General features: G+C 45.0%; 1 protein-coding gene across 4 annotated transcripts in view; it reads left to right on the forward strand.

Moving 5' to 3' along the window:
- pam (peptidylglycine alpha-amidating monooxygenase) overlaps positions 1-19,405 on the forward strand; it is a 130,518-nt gene that overhangs the window by 60,004 nt on the left and 51,109 nt on the right. For all 4 annotated transcript variants that reach the window (XM_055875512.1, XM_055875511.1, XM_055875514.1 and 1 more), the window contains 3 exons: positions 3,697-3,800; positions 4,955-5,160; positions 5,992-6,054. In XM_055875512.1, the coding sequence (XP_055731487.1) occupies positions 3,697-3,800; positions 4,955-5,160; positions 5,992-6,054 (373 nt within the window). The remainder of the gene's footprint in view (positions 1-3,696; positions 3,801-4,954; positions 5,161-5,991; positions 6,055-19,405) is intronic.

Below are 19,405 nucleotides of genomic sequence, written 5' to 3' on the forward strand. Positions count from 1 at the left end.
TTTTCTTAATTTTGTAAACTATTTTCTACATTGTAGAATAATAGTCAAGACATCAACTATTAAATAACAAATATGTAGTAACCAAAAAAGTGTTAAACAAATCAAAATATAGTTTATATTTTAGATTCTTCAAAGTAGTCACCCTTTGCCTTGATTGACAGCTTTGCACACTCTTGGCATTCTGTCAACCAGCTTCATGAGGAATGCTTTTCCAACACTCTTGAAGGAGTTTCCACATATGCTGAGTGCTTGTTGGCTGCTTTTCCTTCACGCTGCGGTCCAACTCATCCCAAACCATCTCAATTGGGTTGAGGTCGGGTGATTGTGGAGGCCAGGTCATCTGATGCAGCTCTCCATCACTCTCCTTCTTGGTAAAATAGCCCTTACACAGCCTGGGGGTGTGTTGGGTCCTTGTCCTGTTGAAAAACACATTTTTGTCCCACTAAGCACAAACCAGATGGGATGGCGTGTCGCAGCAGAATGCTGTGGTAGACATGCTGGTTTATTGCGCCTTGAATTCGAAATATATCACTGACAGTGTCACCAGCAAAGCACCATCACACCTCCTCCTCCATGCTTCACGGTGGGAGCCACACATTCGGAGATCATCCGTTCATCTACTCTGCGTCTCAGAAAGACACAGCGGTTGGAACCAAAAATCTCAAATTTGGACTCATCAGACCAAAGGACAGATTTCCACCGATCTAATGTCCATTGCTCATGTTTCTTGGCCCAAGCAACTCTCTTCTTATTATTTGTGTCCTTTAGTAGTGGTTTCATTGCAGCAGTTTGACCATGAAGGCCGGATTCACAGTCTCCTCTGAACAGTTGATGTCGAGATGTGTCTATCTTGAACTCTGTGAAGCATTTATTTGGTCTACAATTTGAGGTACTGGTACTCTAATGAGAGGCACCAGAGGAAACTCTGGGTCTTCCTTTCCTGTGGCGGTCCTTATGAGAGGCAGTTTCATCATAGAGCTTGATGGTTTTTGAGACCGCACTATTTGTGACTTAAATTGTCTGTATTCATGTCTTAAAGTCATGATGGACATTCTCATTTCTTTGCTTATTTGAGCTATTCTTGTCATAATATGGACTTAGCCCTATTTGGTAAATGACCATCTTCTGTATACTCTCCCTACCTTGTCACAACACAATTATGTCATGGCTTTAGAAGCTTCTGATAGGCTAATTGACATAATTTGAGTCAATTGGAGGTGTAGCTGTGGATGTATTTCAAGGCCTACCTTCAAACTCAGTGCCTCTTTGCTTGACACCATGGGAAAATCAAAAGAAATCAGCCAAGACCTCAGAAAAAAAAATCTAGATCTCCACAGGTCTGGTTCATCCTTGGGAACAATTTCCAAATGCTTGAAGGTACCACGTTCATCTGTACAAACAATAGTACGCGAGTATACACACCATGGGACCACGCAGCCATCATACCGCTCAGGAAGGAGACGCCTTCTGTCTCTTAGAGATGAACGTACTTTGGTGCGAAAGTGAAAATCAATCCCAGAACAACAGCAAAGGACCTTGTGAAGATGCTGGAGGAAACAGGTACAAAAGTATCTATATCCATCTATATCCATTCGACATAACCTGAAAGACCACTCCGCAAGGAAGAAGCCACTGCTCCAAAACCGCCATAAAAAAGCCAGACTACGGTTTGCAACTGCACATGGGGACAAAGATTGTACTTTTTGGAGAAATGTCCTCTGGTATGATGAAACAGAAATAGAACTGTTTGGTCATAATGACCATCGTTATGTTTTGAGGGAAAAGGGGGAGGCTTGCAAGCCGAAGAACACCATCCCAACCGTGAAGCACAGGGGTAGCAGCATCATGTTGTGATGGTGCTTTGCTGCAGGAGGGACTGGTGCACTTCACAAAATAGATGGCATCATGAGGTAGGAAAATAATGTGGTTATATTGAAGCAACATCTCAAGACATGAGTCAGGAAGTTAAAGCTTGGTCGCAAATGGGTCTTCCAAATGGACAATGACCTCAAGCATACTTCCAAAGTTGTGGCAAAATGGCTTAAGGACAACAAAGTCAAGGTATTGGAGTGGCCATCACAAAGCCCTGACCTCCAACAAATAGAAAATTTGTGGGCAGAACTGAAAAGGCATGTGCAAGCAAGGAGGCCTGCAAACCTGACTCAGTTACACCAGCTTTGTCAGGAGGCATGGACCAAAATTCATCCAACTTATTGTGGGAAGCTTGTGGAATGCTTCCAAGAAACCATTGACCCAAGTTAAACAATTTAAAGGCAATGCTACCGAATACTTACTGAGTGTATTTAAACTTCTGATCCACTGGGAATGTGATGAAAGAAATAATAGCTGAAATAAATAATTCCCTCTACTATTATTCTGACATTTCACATTCTTAAAATAAAGTGTGGATCCTTAACTGACCTAAGACAGGTAATTATTACTGGGATTAAATGTCAGGAATTGTGAAAAACTTGAGTTTAAAAGTATTTGGTGTATGTGTATGTAAAAAGGTGTATGTAAACCTCCCGACTTCAACTGTATACAACTTATAGGATATAACGTTTGACCAAGAGACCGTGTCCAAGTTCTTAAATTCTCAGGTAGAATGCCCTGCCTTTATTTCATCACACTCACAAACGTAAGCTATTTTCTGTAATTAGCTCGCCATTAACTTGTAAAGAATTCTCTTGTTGTGAGTTTATTTTCCTATAATAATGAATGCAAATTAGCTGAAGACGTTTCTCAGTAATATGATGTGGTCATTATTTCAAATCAAATCAAATCAAATGTAATTATATAGCCCTTCGTACATCAGCTGATATCTCAAAGTGCTGTACAGAAACCCAGCCGAAAACCCCAAACAGCAAGCAATGCAGGTGTAGAAGCACTTGAACTGACTAGCCAGCTAACTTAACATTAACTTACTAACAAGCTAGAAACAAACCAAAACATGGTTTAGAAGAAATTATTTTAGTTGCCTGGTTTGCTAGATTGACATATACAAAATCAATTTTAAAAGGATGGGCTTATTGGTGTTAAGATACACCAGTTATGCTATTTTGGACCACCAGGCTGCAGATTTCATGCAGCCTGTCATTTTTGTATTTAAGACTTTTTCCTAACAACAACGACAATTTTGATGTCGGATGACAATAAAATGTTCATCATGTCAGTGAGACAACTGTCTACAGACATGTCAACAGACGTAGTCTTGAAATCTTTGGTTGTTTACTACACTACTCACTCTGTTTAGCACATGGCCTCACATGTGAATCCTTAAAGAGATGGGTGGAGCTAAGGCTGTGGGAGGGTGTGAACTTTTGCTGAATGGGTGTAGACAAAGAGGAGCTCTCCAGTAGGTATACCAAAACCATTTTCTTAAAAGTGGGGTTACAAGTTTATTAACTTTCAAAGTAGAATTACTTTCCCGTTGTTGCTCAACTGCAGGGTATGATATACAATTTTCTAGCTCTTGAGTCTCTACTTTTATCCAATGTAAAAGAAACAATTTCAGATGTTGCTACATAAGATCGAGCCGATCAGTCACATATAACCAGAGCTTTTCTGTCATTTCTCTTCATGTCACAGTGACTCCAGTGCTTTTAGGCAAGCACCTGGTAATCACAACACTGTTAAAGAAATTAGTTTCGCAGCGTCCTGTTGATTTGTTGTCTAACCCATATTTATACACCATAGGCATTCTATCCTGCCACCAAGGGAATCAACGTGAAGTACGGAGACACACTTGCTGCTCGATGTGTCTTCACCGGGGAAGGAAGGACCACCAAAACATATATCGGGTGAGTTCCCTTCCGCTCCTCTTGATTTAACAGCTTTGTTTTTATCAACAATGTTTCTCTTACCTGTAATTAAAGTACCTCCCACTCAGACGCTGTAGCTCCTAAGTAATTTAACAACACCCATTTTTCTTATCCCCCCTGTAGACTGAATGGTTTGTTGTTAGAGGAGTATCACGGTACTGTATAGGCTGCATGGGAGCGAGCTGCCTGAGTGGCCTTGTTTGCCCGCCTCAGAGCCGTCTCCTTGAATCTGCCACCATCGTGTTTGCATGGTGTTGGTTTCTGAGCTATACATCACTGGACTGTGTGACAGGCAGCAGGGACTTTCTGCCTGCTTCCCACTGAGCCAGTGCTCTATCCTTTATCTATCTATCCCCTCTCCTCTACTCCTATATCTTCTCTTCCGTCTCCGCTCCCTGGTCGCTGGCTGCCTGATGTACCATGTACGTTTGTCAGGGGCTGGGGGAGCATGTGTGCTCTGAGGAGGGAAGAAGCGTCAAGCACAGAGAGACTGCCTGTTCCCACATGTCTCCTGGGAACCTGCATTTTTCATGATTTCCTGTTTGAGTGATCCCTCTTATGTGTGAGTGTGTGTGTTGACTGTCTGTGTGCGGTTTGCGTGTCTGCTGCGTCATTACTGTTGCCATGGCGAGGGAGAGAGGGCGGGAGTGTGCGACGGCAGCAGTGGCGGAGTGTGCATTGACGTATCTCTCAGGAAGCCTCTCGCCCCCGTGCGCCACCCTCCCCCTCCTCGGACAGAGACATGATTAAAATGGCTTCCAAGAGGGAAAAAAACTAAAGAAGAGAGGCACCTTGTAAAGCTGATTGTTTTAGCTCACTAATTAAAATGAGATATTAAAAGAAATTACTGCCAGGCTGGAGAGCGTCCATGCAGAGTGGTTTGTGGCCTTATGGGGGATTGAATCAAGCAGGTGTGTTTTGTTTTCAGTGTGTGTTCCCCCCCCCCCCCCTCCACGTTGACTTCAGTCAACCTCAGTCATGTGAACCTCTGAGCCTTGGTGATTGTTGACGAGGCACAACATCACAACAAACATTCCCACTGTATGATATGTACTATTTTATGTACTGGGGGGAAATAATGGCTCTTGACCTCCGCCGCCATTTTGTCTCGTTGACACGCCCTTCTTCCACAGAGGTACCTCTAATGACGAGATGTGCAACTTCTACATGATGTACTACATGGAGAGCAGACACGCAGCACCCTTCCAGGAGTGCATGGAGGACGGCTCCAAGGAGCTGTTCCAGAACATTCCACCCGAGGCCAACGTGCCCATCACGGTTCCTCCAGAGATGATGATGCACCACATGATGCACTCTGCTGGAGCCCCAGCTACCCCAGGTAGTCAAACCTTATATCTCGTCAAGTACAGGAATATGGCTCCTCAACAGGTTAAATGTTGATTTTACTGGTGGAAACGTTGGCTATTTTATCAGTAAACCCCAATAGTATTGTATATAAACTGAGATATAAATCCAATAGTATTGTATATAAACTGAGATATAAATCCAATAGTATTGTATATAAACTGAGATATAAATCCAATAGTATTGTATATAAACTGAGATATAAATCCAATAGTATTGTATATAAACTGAGATATAAATCCAATAGTATTGTATATGAACTGAGATATAAATCCAATAGTATTGTATATAAACTGATATATAAATCCAATAGTATTGTATATAAACTGAGATATAAATCCCAACAGTATTGTATATAAACTGAGATATAAATCCCAACAGTATTGTATATAAACTGAGATATAAATCCCAACAGTATTGTATATGAACTGAGATATAAATCCCAATACTATTGTATATGAATTGAGATATAAATCCCAGCAGTATTGTATATAAACTGAGATATAAATCCCAGCAGTATTGTATATAAACTGAGATATAAATTCCAATAGAAGTGTATATAAACTGAGATATCTTAGTTTGTTTGGGTCAGACTCAGTCCTTTCAATGAGTCTTTAAAGCTACAGTCTGGGATTTGTTTTTCAGCCAAAAATGCAGCCCTGCCACTTGTTTGGGTAAAATATTATGACTCGAAACGACCATTGAACAGATTTAGCAGAAACCAGGTTGTACTTATGAAAGATCTCTCCATTGTGGCTCTGGTTGCATTTTGAGAGGAGACTTAACTGTGCTTCTTCCCTCAAAGAGCATCAAGATGACATGGCGCTGCTGCAACCCAAACGCGAGGAGGAGGAAGTTCTGGATCAGGGTGAGTTAGCATGGAGAATAAGAAATCATTTACAGCATAATGAGACTGCATCCATCCCAAATGGCACCCTATTCTCATTATAGTGCACTACTTTTGACCAGGGCTGTAGTGTAAAGTAGTGCACTATAAAGGGAATAGAGTTCCATTTGGGCCAGTGTTCTCTAGATGACCTCTCTTAGAGCTGACACATAACACAGCAAAGCACTTTCTTCTAGGACGGTTTCTACAGCAATACCATAGTTTTCTACAGCAATACCATAGTTTTCTACAGCAATACCATAGTTTTCTACAGCAATACCATAGTTTTCTACAGCAATACCATAGTTTTCTACAGCAATACACTACAGCAATACCATAGTTTTCTACAGCAATACCGCTGTTTTCTACAGCAACACCGCCGTTTTCTACAGCAATACCGCCGTTTTCTACAGCAACGCCGCCGTTTTCTACAGCAACACCGCCGTTTTCTACAGCAACACCGCCGTTTTCTACAGCAACACCGCCGTTTTCTACAGCAACACCGCCGTTTTCTACAGCAACACCGCCGTTTTCTACAGCAACACCGCCGTTTTCTACAGCAACACCGCCGTTTTCTACAGCAACACCGCCGTTTTCTACAGCAACACCGCCGTTTTCTACAGCAACACCGCCGTTTTCTACAGCAACACCGCCGTTTTCTACAGCAACACCTCCGTTTTCTACAGCAACACCGTCGTTTTCTACAGCAACACCGCCGTTTTCTACAGCAACACCGCCGTTTTCTACAGCAACACCGCCGTTTTCTACAGCAACACCGCCGTTTTCTACAGCAACACCGCCGTTTTCTACAGCAACACCGCTGTTTTCTACAGCAACACCGCCGTTTTCTACAGCAACACCGCTGTTTTCTACAGCAACACCGCCGTTTTCTACAGCAACACCGCCGTTTTCTACAGCAATACCGCTGTTTTCTACAGCAACACCGCCGTTTTCTACAGCAATACCGCTGTTTTCTACAGCAACACCGCCGTTTTCTACAGCAACACCGCCGTTTTCTACAGCAACACCGCCGTTTTCTACAGCAACACTGCCGTTTTCTACAGCAATACCGCTGTTTTCTACAGCAATACCGCTGTTTTCTACAGCAATACCGCTGTTTTCTACAGCAATACCGCTGTTTTCTACAGCAATACCGCTGTTTTCTACAGCAATACCGCTGTTTTCTACAGCAATACCATAGTTTTCTACAGCAATACCGCTGTTTTCTACAGCAATACCGCTGTTTTCTACAGCAATACCGCTGTTTTCTACAGCAATACCGCTGTTTTCTACAGCAATACCGCTGTTTTCTACAGCAATACCGCTGTTTTCTACAGCAATACCGCTGTTTTCTACAGCAATACCGCTGTTTTCTACAGCAATACCGCTGTTTTCTACAGCAATACCGCTGTTTTCTACAGCAATACCGCTGTTTTCTACAGCAATACCGCTGTTTTCTACAGCAATACCGCTGTTTTCTACAGCAACACTGTCGTTTTCTACAGCAACACTGTCGTTTTCTACAGCAATACTGCCGTTTCTACAGCAATACTGCCGTTTTCTACAGCAATACCGCTGTTTTCTACAGCAATACCGCCGTTTTCTACAGCAATACCGCCGTTTTCTACAGCAATACCGCCGTTTTCTACAGCAATAACACTGTTTTCTACAGCACAACAACTATTTATGCTGTATTCTCTCTCTGTTTGTACTGCAAAAAGTAGAACCAACACCAATATTATATAATTTCATGTTATTTTTGTGTTTTCATATTCCATTGGTCAGTGCAACTTTCAACAACTGTTTTAACCAATCACATGTTTTTATTTGCATATTCTTTGTGATTGTTCCCTGAGACCATTTTGAAATGTTTCAAAGCCTCATTCCTTCTTATTTCTGTAAAAACCCGGACGAAGGCCAAAAGCCAAAACGCCTTGGTTCTACTTTTTTGCAATAAAGAAGACTTTTTATTACATTTATCCTCCAAGTGTTAATGAATCTCCTCTCTACCTTGGTTTGCTCATCATTTCGTGCACCTTGGTTTTAAAGTGAGGTAGTGGCAGTGATCCTTTCAATTTCTGTTTGTAATGAAAGAAAGACTTAATTCGGTCCTAATATGTCTCTGGAAGTCCTAATCCGTCTGTGGTAGAGTGATGAGGGAAAGGATACCAATGCAATGACATGAGGAATTGTTACTGCGAAGAAACCCGTGTGACAATGTGAGGGGGGTGGCTGTGTAAAAGAATCAGTCGGGGAAAGCAAAAAATTGTTAAGCTCTCAGAGACCATGCTGTATAATAAGTCTGGTTCCAGGGCATTATCATTCCAAAAGCATTAGCTCTCTGCCCTACTGTAGATCTAGGAGATGAGTCAGAGTTCTCTTGTTCTCTCCCTAACCACTGTGTCTTTGTGTGCCAGTAGGTGTGAGTATGTTGAAGGTAGCTATGAGCGCACTGTACCCGACGACGACAGGGGATTGGCTCATCCAAGCTCCTCGTTGCCATGGAAATGCTAAGCTCATCTCACACCTTGTTCAAGGCTATTAGAAGCGGTGGCTCGCTCACTCCCTTTGAATCCATTGTTCTATCTCCTCTCTCCCGGCTCCTAAGGCAACAACACAGGGGAATATTTAAACACAGCAGATTTGCATAAATCTAGGTTGTGTTTGAGGTGGCCATTTTGATCACGGTGTTTGGTTTGCGCGTTCACACATGTCGTTGTTAACCTTTCTGAGAGAGAAAGGTTAGGAACGGCTGGAGTAAAGAAGCCAATACATGTCATAACCTGTCTGTAGAGTAGGTGGATGAAGGGGAAGATGAGGAGGGGAGCGGAGATGAGGAGGGGAGCGGAGATGAGGAGGGGAGCGGAGATGAGGAGGGGAGCGGAGATGAGGAGGGGAGCGGAGATGGTGAGGAGAGGGGAGATGGTGAGGGGAGCGGAGATGAGAAGATGGAGGGATGGGGGAGGGGAGATGGGAGGGATGGGAGATGAGAAAATGGAGTGAGGGAGGCAGGGGAGATAAGAAAATGGCAGGGGAGATGAGGAGGGAGACGAGAAGAGGGGAAGGGAGATGAGAAGATGGGCGGGGAGATGAGGAGGAGACGAGAGGAGGAGACGAGAAGAGGGGAAGGGAGATGAGAAGATGGGCGGGGAGATGAGGAGGAGACGAGAAGAGGGGAAGGGAGATGAGAAGATGGGCGGGGAGATGAGGAGGAGACGAGAAGAGGGGAAGGGAGATGAGATAAGAAGAGGGGAGGGAGGGGTGAGAAGAGGGGAGGGGAGATGAGAAAAGGGGAGATAAGATGGGCGGAGAGATGAGGAGGGGAGAAGATGGGAGGGGAGAAGATGGGAGGGGAGAAGATGGGAGGGGAGATGAGAAGATGGGGGGTGAGAAGAGGGGAGGGGAGGGGAGATGAGAAGATGGGAGGGGAGAAGAGGGGAGATGAGATTAGAAGAGGGGGGGTGAGAAGAGGGGAGATGATGGGAGGGGAGATGAGAAGAGGGGAGAAGTGAAGAGGGGAGGGGAGATGAGATGAGAAGTGGAGAGGAGGAGAGGAGAGGGGAGGGGAGATGAGAAGATGGGAGGGGAGAAGAGAAGAGGGGAGATGAGATTAGAGGAGGAGGGGTGAGAAGAGGGGAGATGAGATGAGGGGAGGGGAGGGGGGAGATGAGAAGATGGGAGGGGAGAAGTGAAGAGGGGAGGGGAGGGGAGATGAGATGAGAAGTGGAGAGGGGAGGAGAGGGGAGGGGAGGGGAGATGAGAAGATGGGAGGGCGCCCAAGCGATTTGCTTTGATCTCACACCTGGGCTGCTATTTGATGATTGCATCCCAAAATGGCACCCTATTCCCTATATAGTGCAGTAAACAGGGAATAGGGTGCCATTTGGGAAGCATTCCTATGCGCATGTGTTGATCGGAGGCGGAGAACGTCTCATGATGCTGGACTTTTATCCTGGCATTCCCTGCTGAGATTTCATTTCACAATGGGGGGGCTACAACAGGATACAGAACACATTGCATATTCACGAATCAGCATATCCAGACAAGCAAAGCAAGCAAGAAAGTGTAATGTTGTGGAGTCACACAGAGGTGCTTGTCCTTCATCTACCAAAGCAAGGACTACTACAGGGACTCCCTCGGGGCACCGTGAGCCCAGCAGATATTCTGTTTAACATTCAGGGGTTCTGAACAGTTTTTTTTCTTCAGACCATGAATTAAAATGTGCTAATTTTAAAACAATAGAGGAGAATCTTTGAACAGTTAGATAAAAATTAGGCTTCAGTCAGGGCAAAGTACGCCAGTAGTCATATAGACAAGTGTGAGGATCGGAAGTGACAGTGTTTTGTTAAGTGATCTCCAATAATCACGCCAGGCTAAAATGTCAGGATTATAACTATTGATAAAGCTATATTTTGTTTGGCTGTATTGATAATGTGTTATGATGTTGTTATTGAAATTGTCAGATCTGGCACTTTGTTCAGCTGTCGAGCGTCATCAGAGCTAATGATCTATCATGGGACCAAACGAGCAGAGCAGACAATCAAACCACAGAGCAACGTGTTGTAAATTGGCATCGGTCGACTGGCAGACAGTCCCATTATCATTAAGGGGCTCATGTGTCGGATTTACCAGTTCCTTGGCGGGGGGGGGGGGGGGACCGGCAACCGGCTTGCCTTGCTTTGATACTCTTATTAAATGAGTTGTGACTGAACGAGCGCTGTGTTGTGGCCAATCGCCAGCTTGTCTGGTATTTAAGATGCCAGATTGCTTCGGCACCGTCCTGGGAGATTCCAGTCTCCATTAGCGACAACATGGCTCCTTTCTTTCTTCCTCTCCAGCAGAACGCATCGTTTCCTGCCCAAGAGCGGGCCCATAATGACATCATGCTGTACACAAGGTCACAAGGTCACGCTACGAGTCCCGGTTGAAGAGCGCGTGAGAGAGAGAGCAGAGCAGCTATTAGCCAAGCCAGCTCTGAAACATGAGTTGATACAGTGTACTAGTACATTCAGCATTCCTGATGAGAGAATACTTGGGTTAGAAACGTAGCCAGGATATCTAAGTCGTCTTGGATATGCTGGAATGCCATTAGAGCTCCTAGAGGCCCTAACGGAAGTAATGTACTTTGGATTTATATAGAGTTTTTCTAAGACTCGTAGATACTTAAAATGTAGTCTGGTTGTCTTAATATGTTGTTTTAGCACACATTTCTAAGGGGAAACTGACAGGAAAAAGAAACAAAGAAAATGGAAGCCTAGTTGTTGTGCAAGCTGTTTTTCCCAACAACTACCCCTCACACCTCTCTATGTGATGCTAACATCACTAGCCATTGAAACAACAGCCCAGGCAAGAGTCACTTACTAACTGGAATATATTACTGAATACAGAGCCGATGCCAGTGGCTCGGATATGACCTTGCCAATACAAAGAGGTGCTATATGCAATATTCTAAGTATTTTTACATAAACGGTATAGAAATTTGACTATAGCTACAGTAGGGTATAATTGCTGAGCTCTGCTCTGTTCCGTATGTGGGGGAAAGTTGTACTGTTTGAACAGACTGTGTGCAAACAGACTAATCTATTCGGCTCTGGGAAGTCCATAAATCTGTCACCCTAATCTACTTTGTTCCTTGTTGATATTAGGGGGGGATCAAGTTATGGGAATCGTTTTCAAAAAGTGGGCTGTATTTTTATCTGGAATCCTTTTTGGAAAAATGACAGAAGCAAAGATCTGTCATAGCTGTTCTGGGATGATGTCATGCTACACAGTTATGACATCACGTTATTGCTACACAATATGTTACACAGTCATGACATCGCAGGATGCTACACAGTATGTTACAGTCATGACATCACAGGATTCTACACAGTCATGACATCACAGCATGTTACACAGTATGCTACACAGTCATAATATCACAGTATGCTACACAGTATGTTACACAGTCATGACATCACATTATGCTACACAGAATGCTACACAGGCATGACATCACAGTATGCTACACAGTATGTTAGTCATGGCATTACAGTATGCTACACAGTCATGACATCACAGTATGCTATACAGTCATGACTTCACAGTATGCTACACAGATTTTACATTTCTGTACCAGTTGATGGGAACTCCTGACCTGCCAAATAATAATAATGTAGTTCTATATAGCCATGTGGGTAATCACTCCCGCTTCCGTAGCCGTGTGGTTAATCACTCCCCCTTCCAGAGCCGTGTGGGTAATCACTCCCCCTTCCAGAGCCGTGTGGGTAATCACTCCCCCTTCCAGAGCCGTGTGGGTAATCACTCCCCCTTCCAGAGCCATGTGGGTAATCACTCTCCCTTCCAGAGCCGTGTGGGTAATCACTCCCCCTTCCAGAGCCATGTGGGTAATCACTCCCCCTTCCAGAGCCGTGTGGGTAATCACTCCCCCTTCCAGAGCCGTGTGGGTAATCACTCCCCCTTCCAGAGCCGTGTGGGTAATCACTCCCCCTTCCAGAGCCGTGTGGGTAATCACTCCCCCTTCCAGAGCCGTGTGGGTAATTACTCCCCCTTCCAGAGCCATGTGGGTAATCACTCTCCCTTCCGTTTGCTTATTTCCACCATGACAAATAGGTAAACCTGGTTGTCATGGCTACCAAAACGAAAGCCACGACAGCGCATGAACCACCTCCTCTGCTCCCCAGCTGTTTTTTTTACTGAGTTTGTTGGCTGATGCGTTGTGCCGTGGCACTCACTTTTCTCTCTGTTAGATAAACTCAAGACAGGAGGAAAGTGAGGAAGCTTTATCTAGAGTGCCCTTGGAAATACTGTTTGACGGTAGATTTGTTTTAAGATGCGAAGCGAGCAATTCGTATCCCTGCGTCTTAGTTGGGATCCTTGAGTATAAGTACAAACATGTCAGACTCAGACAAACAAATGCTGCAGTAGAGAAAAGCCGTGGTATCAAACACGATATGCCAAAACTACTGGATCAAATAGGGTTGTCCTCCGCCTTATCAAGCTTCCTTAATGAGGGGGTTGTTTTTTCATTTCTCCATATCAGTAGCTAGGTTTCCATCACCAACTAGGTTTCCATCACCAACTAGGTTTCCATCACCAACTAGGTTTCCATCACTATCTAGGTTTCCATCACTATCTAGGTTTCCATCACCAACTAGGTTTCCATCACTATCTAGGTTTCCATCACCAACTAGGTTTCCATCACCAACTAGGTTTCCATCACCAACTAGGTTTCCATCACTATCTAGGTTTCCATCACCAACTAGGTTTCCATCACTATCTAGGTTTCCATCACCAACTAGGTTTCCATCACTATCTAGGTTTCCATCACTATCTAGGTTTCCATCACTATCTAGGTTTCCATCACCAACTAGGTTTCCATCACTATCTAGGTTTCCATCACTATCTAGGTTTCCATCACCAACTAGGTTTCCATCACCAACTAGGTTTCCATCACCAACTAGGTTTCCATCACTATCTAGGTTTCCATCACCATCTAGGTTTCCATCACCATCTAGGTTTCCATCACCATCTAGGTTTCCATCACTATCTAGGTTTCCATCACCAACTAGGTTTTTTATTTTTTATTTTTTATTTCACCTTTATTTAACCAGGTAGGCTAGTTGAGAACAAGTTCTCATTTGCAACTGCGACCTGGCCAAGATAAAGCATAGCAGTGTGAACAGACAACAACACAGAGTTACACATGGAGTAAACAATAAACAAGTCAATAACATGGTAGGAAAAAGAGAATCTATATACAATGTGTGCAAAAGGCATGAGGTAGGCAATAAATCGAATAATTGCAATTTAGCAGATTAACACTGGAGTGATAAATCATCAGATGATCATGTGCAAGAAGAGATACTGGTGTGCAAAAGAGCAGAAAAGTAAATAAATAAAAGCAGTATGGGGGTGAGGTAGGTAAATTGGGTGGGTAGTTTACAGATGGACTATGTACAGCTGCAGCGATCGGTTAGCTGCTCGGATAGCAGATTTTTAAAGTTGTTGAGGGAGATAAAAGTCTCCAACTTCAGAGATTTTTGCAATTCGTTCCAGTCGCAGGCAGCAGAGAACTGGAAGGAAAGGCGTCCAAATGAGGTTTTGGCTTTAGGGATGATCAGTGAGATACACCTGCTGGAACGCGTGCTACGGGTGGGTGTAGCCATCGTGACCAGTGAACTGAGATAAGGCGGCACTTTACCTAGCATAGCCTTGTAGATGACCTGGAGCCAGTGGGTCTGACGACGAACATGTAGCGAGGGCCAGCCGACTAGGGCATACAGGTCGCAGTGGTGGGTCGTATAAGGTGCTTTAGTAACAAAACGGATGGCACTGTGATAAACTGCATCCAGTTTGCTAAGTAGAGTATTGGAAGCTATTTTGTAGATGACATCGCCGAAGTCGAGGATCGGTAGGATAGTCAGTTTTACTAGGGTAAGTTTGGCGACATGAGTGAAGGAGGCTTTGTTCCGGAATAGAAAGCCGACTCTAGATTTGATTTTGGATTGGAGATGTTTGATATGAGTCTGGAAGGAGAGTTTGCAGTCTAGCCAGACACCTAGGTACTTATAGATGTCCACATATTCTAGGTCGGAACCGTCCAGGGTGGTGATGCTAGTCAGGTGCAGGCAGCGAACGGTTGAAAAGCATGCATTTGGTTTTACTAGCATTTAAGAGCAGTTGGAGGCCACGGAAGGAGTGTTGTATGGCATTGAAGCTCATTTGGAGGTTAGATAGCACAGTGTCCAAGGAAGGGCCGGAAGTATACAGAATGGTGTCGTCTGCGTAGAGGTGGATCAGGGAATCGCCCGCAGCAAGAGCAACATCATTGATGTATACAGAGAAAAGAGTCGGCCCGAGAATTTAACCCTGTGGTACCCCCATAGAGACTGCCAGAGGACCGGACAACATGCCCTCCAGTTTGACACACTGAACTCTGTCTGCAAAGTAGTTGGTGAACCAGGCAAGGCAGTCATTAGAAAAACCGAGGCTATTGAGTCTGCCGATAAGAATATGGTGATTGACAGAGTCGAAAGCCTTGGCCAGGTCGATGAAGACGGCTGCACAGTAATGTCTTTTATCGATGGCGGTTATGATATCGTTTAGTACCTTGAGCGTGGCTGAGGTGCACCCGTGACCGGCTCGGAAACCGGATTGCACAGCGGAGAAGGTACGGTGGGATTCGAGATGGTCAGTGATCTGTTTGTTGACTTGGCTTTCGAAGACCTTAGCTAGGCAGGGCAGGATGGATATAGGTCTGTAACAGTTTGGGTCCAGGGTGTCTCCCCCTTTGAAGAGGGGAATGACAGCGGCAGCTTTCCAATCCTTGGGGATCTCAGATGATACGAAGGAGAGGTTGAACAGGCTGGTAATAGGGGGTGCGACAATGGCGGCGGACAGTTTCAGAAATAGGGGGTCCAGATTGTCAAGCCCAGCTGATTTGTATGGGTCCAGGTTTTCCAGCTCTTTCAGAACATCTGCTATCTGGATATGGGTAAAGGAGAAGCTGGGGACGCTTGGGCGAGTAGCAGCGGGCCGGGCGGGGCTGCTGGCCAAGGTTGGAGTCGCCAGGTGGAAGGCATGGCCAGCCATTGAGAAATGTTTGTTGAAGTTTTCGATTATCGCGGACTTATCAGTGGTGACCGTGTTATCTAGCCTCAGTGCAGTGGGCAGCTGGGAGGAGGTGCTCTTGTTTTCCATGGACTTTACAGTATCCCAGAACTTTTTGGAGTTAGAGCTACAGGATGCAAATTTCTGCTTGAAAAAGCTGGCCTTTGCTTTCCTGACTGACTGCGTGTATTGGTTCCTGACTTCCCTGAACAGTTGCATATCACGGGGGCTCTTCGATGCTATCGCAGTTCGCCACAGGATGTTTTTGTGCTGGTCGAGGGCAGTCAGGTCTGGAGTGAACCAAGGGCTATATCTGTTCTTGGTTCTGCATTTTTTGAACGGAGCATGCTTGTCTAATATGGTGAGGAAGTAACTTTTAAAGAATGACCAGGCATCCTCAACTGACGGGATGAGGTCAATATCCTTCCAGGGTACCCGGGCCAGGTCGATTAGAAAGGCCTGCTCGCAGAAGTGTTTCAGGGAGCGTTTGACAGTGATGAGGGGTGGTCGTTTGACCGTGGACCCGTGGCGGATACAGGCAATGAGGCAGTGATCGCTGAGATCTTGATTGAAGACAGCAGAGGTGTATTTGGAGGGCAAGTTGGTCAGGATAATGTCTATTAGGGTGCCCATGTTTACGGATTTGGGGTTGTACCTGGTGGGTTCCTTGATGATTTGTGTGAGATTGAGGGCATCAAGCTTAGATTGTAGGACTGCCGGGGTGTTAAGCATATCCCAGTTTAGGTCACCTAACAGAACAAACTCTGAAGCTAGGTGGGGAGCGATCAATTCACAGATGGTGTCCAGGGCACAGCTGGGAGCTGAGGGGGGTCGGTAGCAGGCGGCAACAGTGAGAGACTTATTTCTGGAGAGATTAATTTTTAAAATTAGAAGTTCAAACTGTTTGGGCATAGACTTGGAAAGTATGACAGAACTTTGCAGGCTATCTCTGCAGTAGATTGCAACTCCTCCCCCTTTGGCAGTTCTATCTTGACGGAAAGTGTTATAGTTGGGTATGGAAATCTCAGAGTTTTTGGTGGCCTTCCTAAGCCAGGATTCAGACACGGCAAGGACATCAGGGTTGGCAGAGTGTGCTAAAGCGGTGAGTAAGGCAAACTTAGGCAGGAGGCTTCTGATGTTGACATGCATGAGGCCAAGGCTTTTTCGATCACAGAAGTCAACAAATGAGGGTGACTGGGGACATGCAGGGCCTGGGTTTACCTCCACATCACCCGAGGAACAGAGGAGCAGTAGGATGAGGGTGCGGCTAAAGAGAGTGGAACTACGGGGTCCATTGCAAACCAAAACAATGATAACTAGCCTGAACAACAGTATGCAAGGCATATTGATATTTGAGAGAGACATACAATAAGGCATAAAGTGATTGCAGGTCATGATTGGGAGAGCTAGCTAAAACAGCAGGTCAGATAACAGCAGCTAGTCGGCTAACACAGCAACAGAAGGTAAAAATGGCGACGACTGGGCAGAGAGGGTCGGATTAACTACACACAGATCCTGAGTTAAGGCACAGAGCCGACAGATAAAACACAAATAAACAGAATGGAGTACCGTGAATTAATGGACAGTCAGGCAGGCATAAGCTATGTAGCCAAGTGATCATAGTGTCCAGGGGCCAGCCGTAGATGAAGTAGTGAGGCCTCCACTAAGCTAGCCCGCGGCGTTTAAAGTTAGTAGCCCGGGGGGGGTGGTCTGCTCAGACGGAAGGGGTCTGCTCAGACGGAGGCCGGTTGAGGGCACAGCGGATGGGGTATTTGTCTGCAGACCAGACGTGGTCGTGTCGACAGAGAATCCAAGCCGGATGGCGGTGGCGAAAGAGAGGTTGAGAGTTGTAGAATTGTGTTTGCTAACTGGTGCTAGCTTCGTGATTCAGACAGCTAGTCATGGGTAGCAAGCTAGCAGAAGATGGAGGTCTGTTTTTAGCCACGCCGTGCAATTCCGTCGGTAGATTAGTGGGGTTCCGTGTGGTAGAGGGGACCAATCCAGTTGTCAAAATAGTTATAGTGGCCTAAGAAGATTGTTCGATAGACCTGTTCAGATAGCAGCCGATATGCTCAAGACAGCTAACGATTAGCGGGCCGCAGTTAGTATATGGACGTTCAGGTTACGTCGCGATGGAGGGGCCGGTTGAAATACTCCCTCGGGCAGATAACGTCGGTATCCCAGTCGTGAAGGCCCGGTGGGGCTCCGCATCGGCAGTAAAACGGGTCCGGATAGGTGATTGTAGCCCAGGAGTGGCTGATGGCACTCTTCAGCTGGCTAGCTCTGGGATAATTGGTGTTTGCTCCGGAATTGGTGTTAGCCGATAGTCACTCGGATAGCAGCTAGTTAGCTGCAAGATCCAGGTGTAAATGTCCAGAGCTTGAGGTAAAAATCCGGGGATATGGAGAGAAAAATAGGTCTGGTATGCTCTGGTCTGAGTCGCGTTGTACAAAACTGGCAATAGTTTTCCGAGCTAAAGGATAGCTGATGAGCGCTAGCTGTGGTTAGCTGAACTATTAACGTTTCCATCACCAACTAGGTTTCCATCACCAACTAGGTTTCCATCACCAACTAGGTTTCCATCACCATCTAGGTTTCCATCACCATCTAGGTTTCCATCACCAACTAGGTTTCCATCACCAACTAGGTTTCCATCACTATCTAGGTTTCCATCACCAACTAGGTTTCCATCACTATCTAGGTTTCCATCACCAACTAGGTTTCCATCACCAACTAGGTTTCCATCACCAACTAGGTTTCCATCACTATCTAGGTTTCCATCACTATCTAGGTTTCCATCACTATCTAGGTTTCCATCACCAACTAGGTTTCCATCACTATCTAGGTTTCCATCACTATCTAGGTTTCCATCACCATCTAGGTTTCCATCACCAACTAGGTTTCCATCACTATCTAGGTTTCCATCACTATCTAGGTTTCCATCACTATCTACGTATCCATCACTATCTAGGTTTCCATCACCATCTAGGTTTCCATCACTATCTAGGTTTCCATCACTATCTAGGTTTCCATCACTATCTACGTATCCATCACTATCTAGGTTTCCATCACTATCTAGGTTTCCATCACTATCTAGGTTTCCATCACCATCTAGGTTTCCATCACCATCTAGGTTTCCATCACTATCTAAGTTTCCATCACCATCTAGGTTTCCATCACTATCTAGGTTTCCATCACCATCTAGGTTTCCATCACTATCTAGGTTTCCATCACTATCTAGGTTTCCATCACTATCTAAGTTTCCATCACCATCTAGGTTTCCATCACCATCTAGGTTTCCATCACTATCTAGGTTTCCATCACTATCTAGGTTTCCATCACTATCTAGGTTTCCATCACTATCTAGGTTTCCATCACTATCTAGGTTTCCATCACTATCTAGGTTTCCATCACCATCTAGGTTTCCATCACCATCTAGGTTTCCATCACTATCTAGGTTTCCATCACTATCTAGGTTTCCATCACTATCTAAGTTTCCATCACCATCTAGGTTTCCATCACTATCTAGGTTTCCATCACCATCTAGGTTTCCATCACTATCTAGGTTTCCATCACTATCTAAGTTTCCATCACCATCTAGGTTTCCATCACTATCTAGGTATCCATCACTACCTAGGTTTCCATCACCATCTAGGTTTCCATCACCAACTAGGTTTCCATCACCAACTAGATTTCCATCACTATATAGGTTTCCATCACC

This window comes from Salvelinus fontinalis, chromosome 21 (assembly GCF_029448725.1).
Source record: "Salvelinus fontinalis isolate EN_2023a chromosome 21, ASM2944872v1, whole genome shotgun sequence".
NCBI classification, from domain to species: domain Eukaryota; kingdom Metazoa; phylum Chordata; class Actinopteri; order Salmoniformes; family Salmonidae; genus Salvelinus; species Salvelinus fontinalis.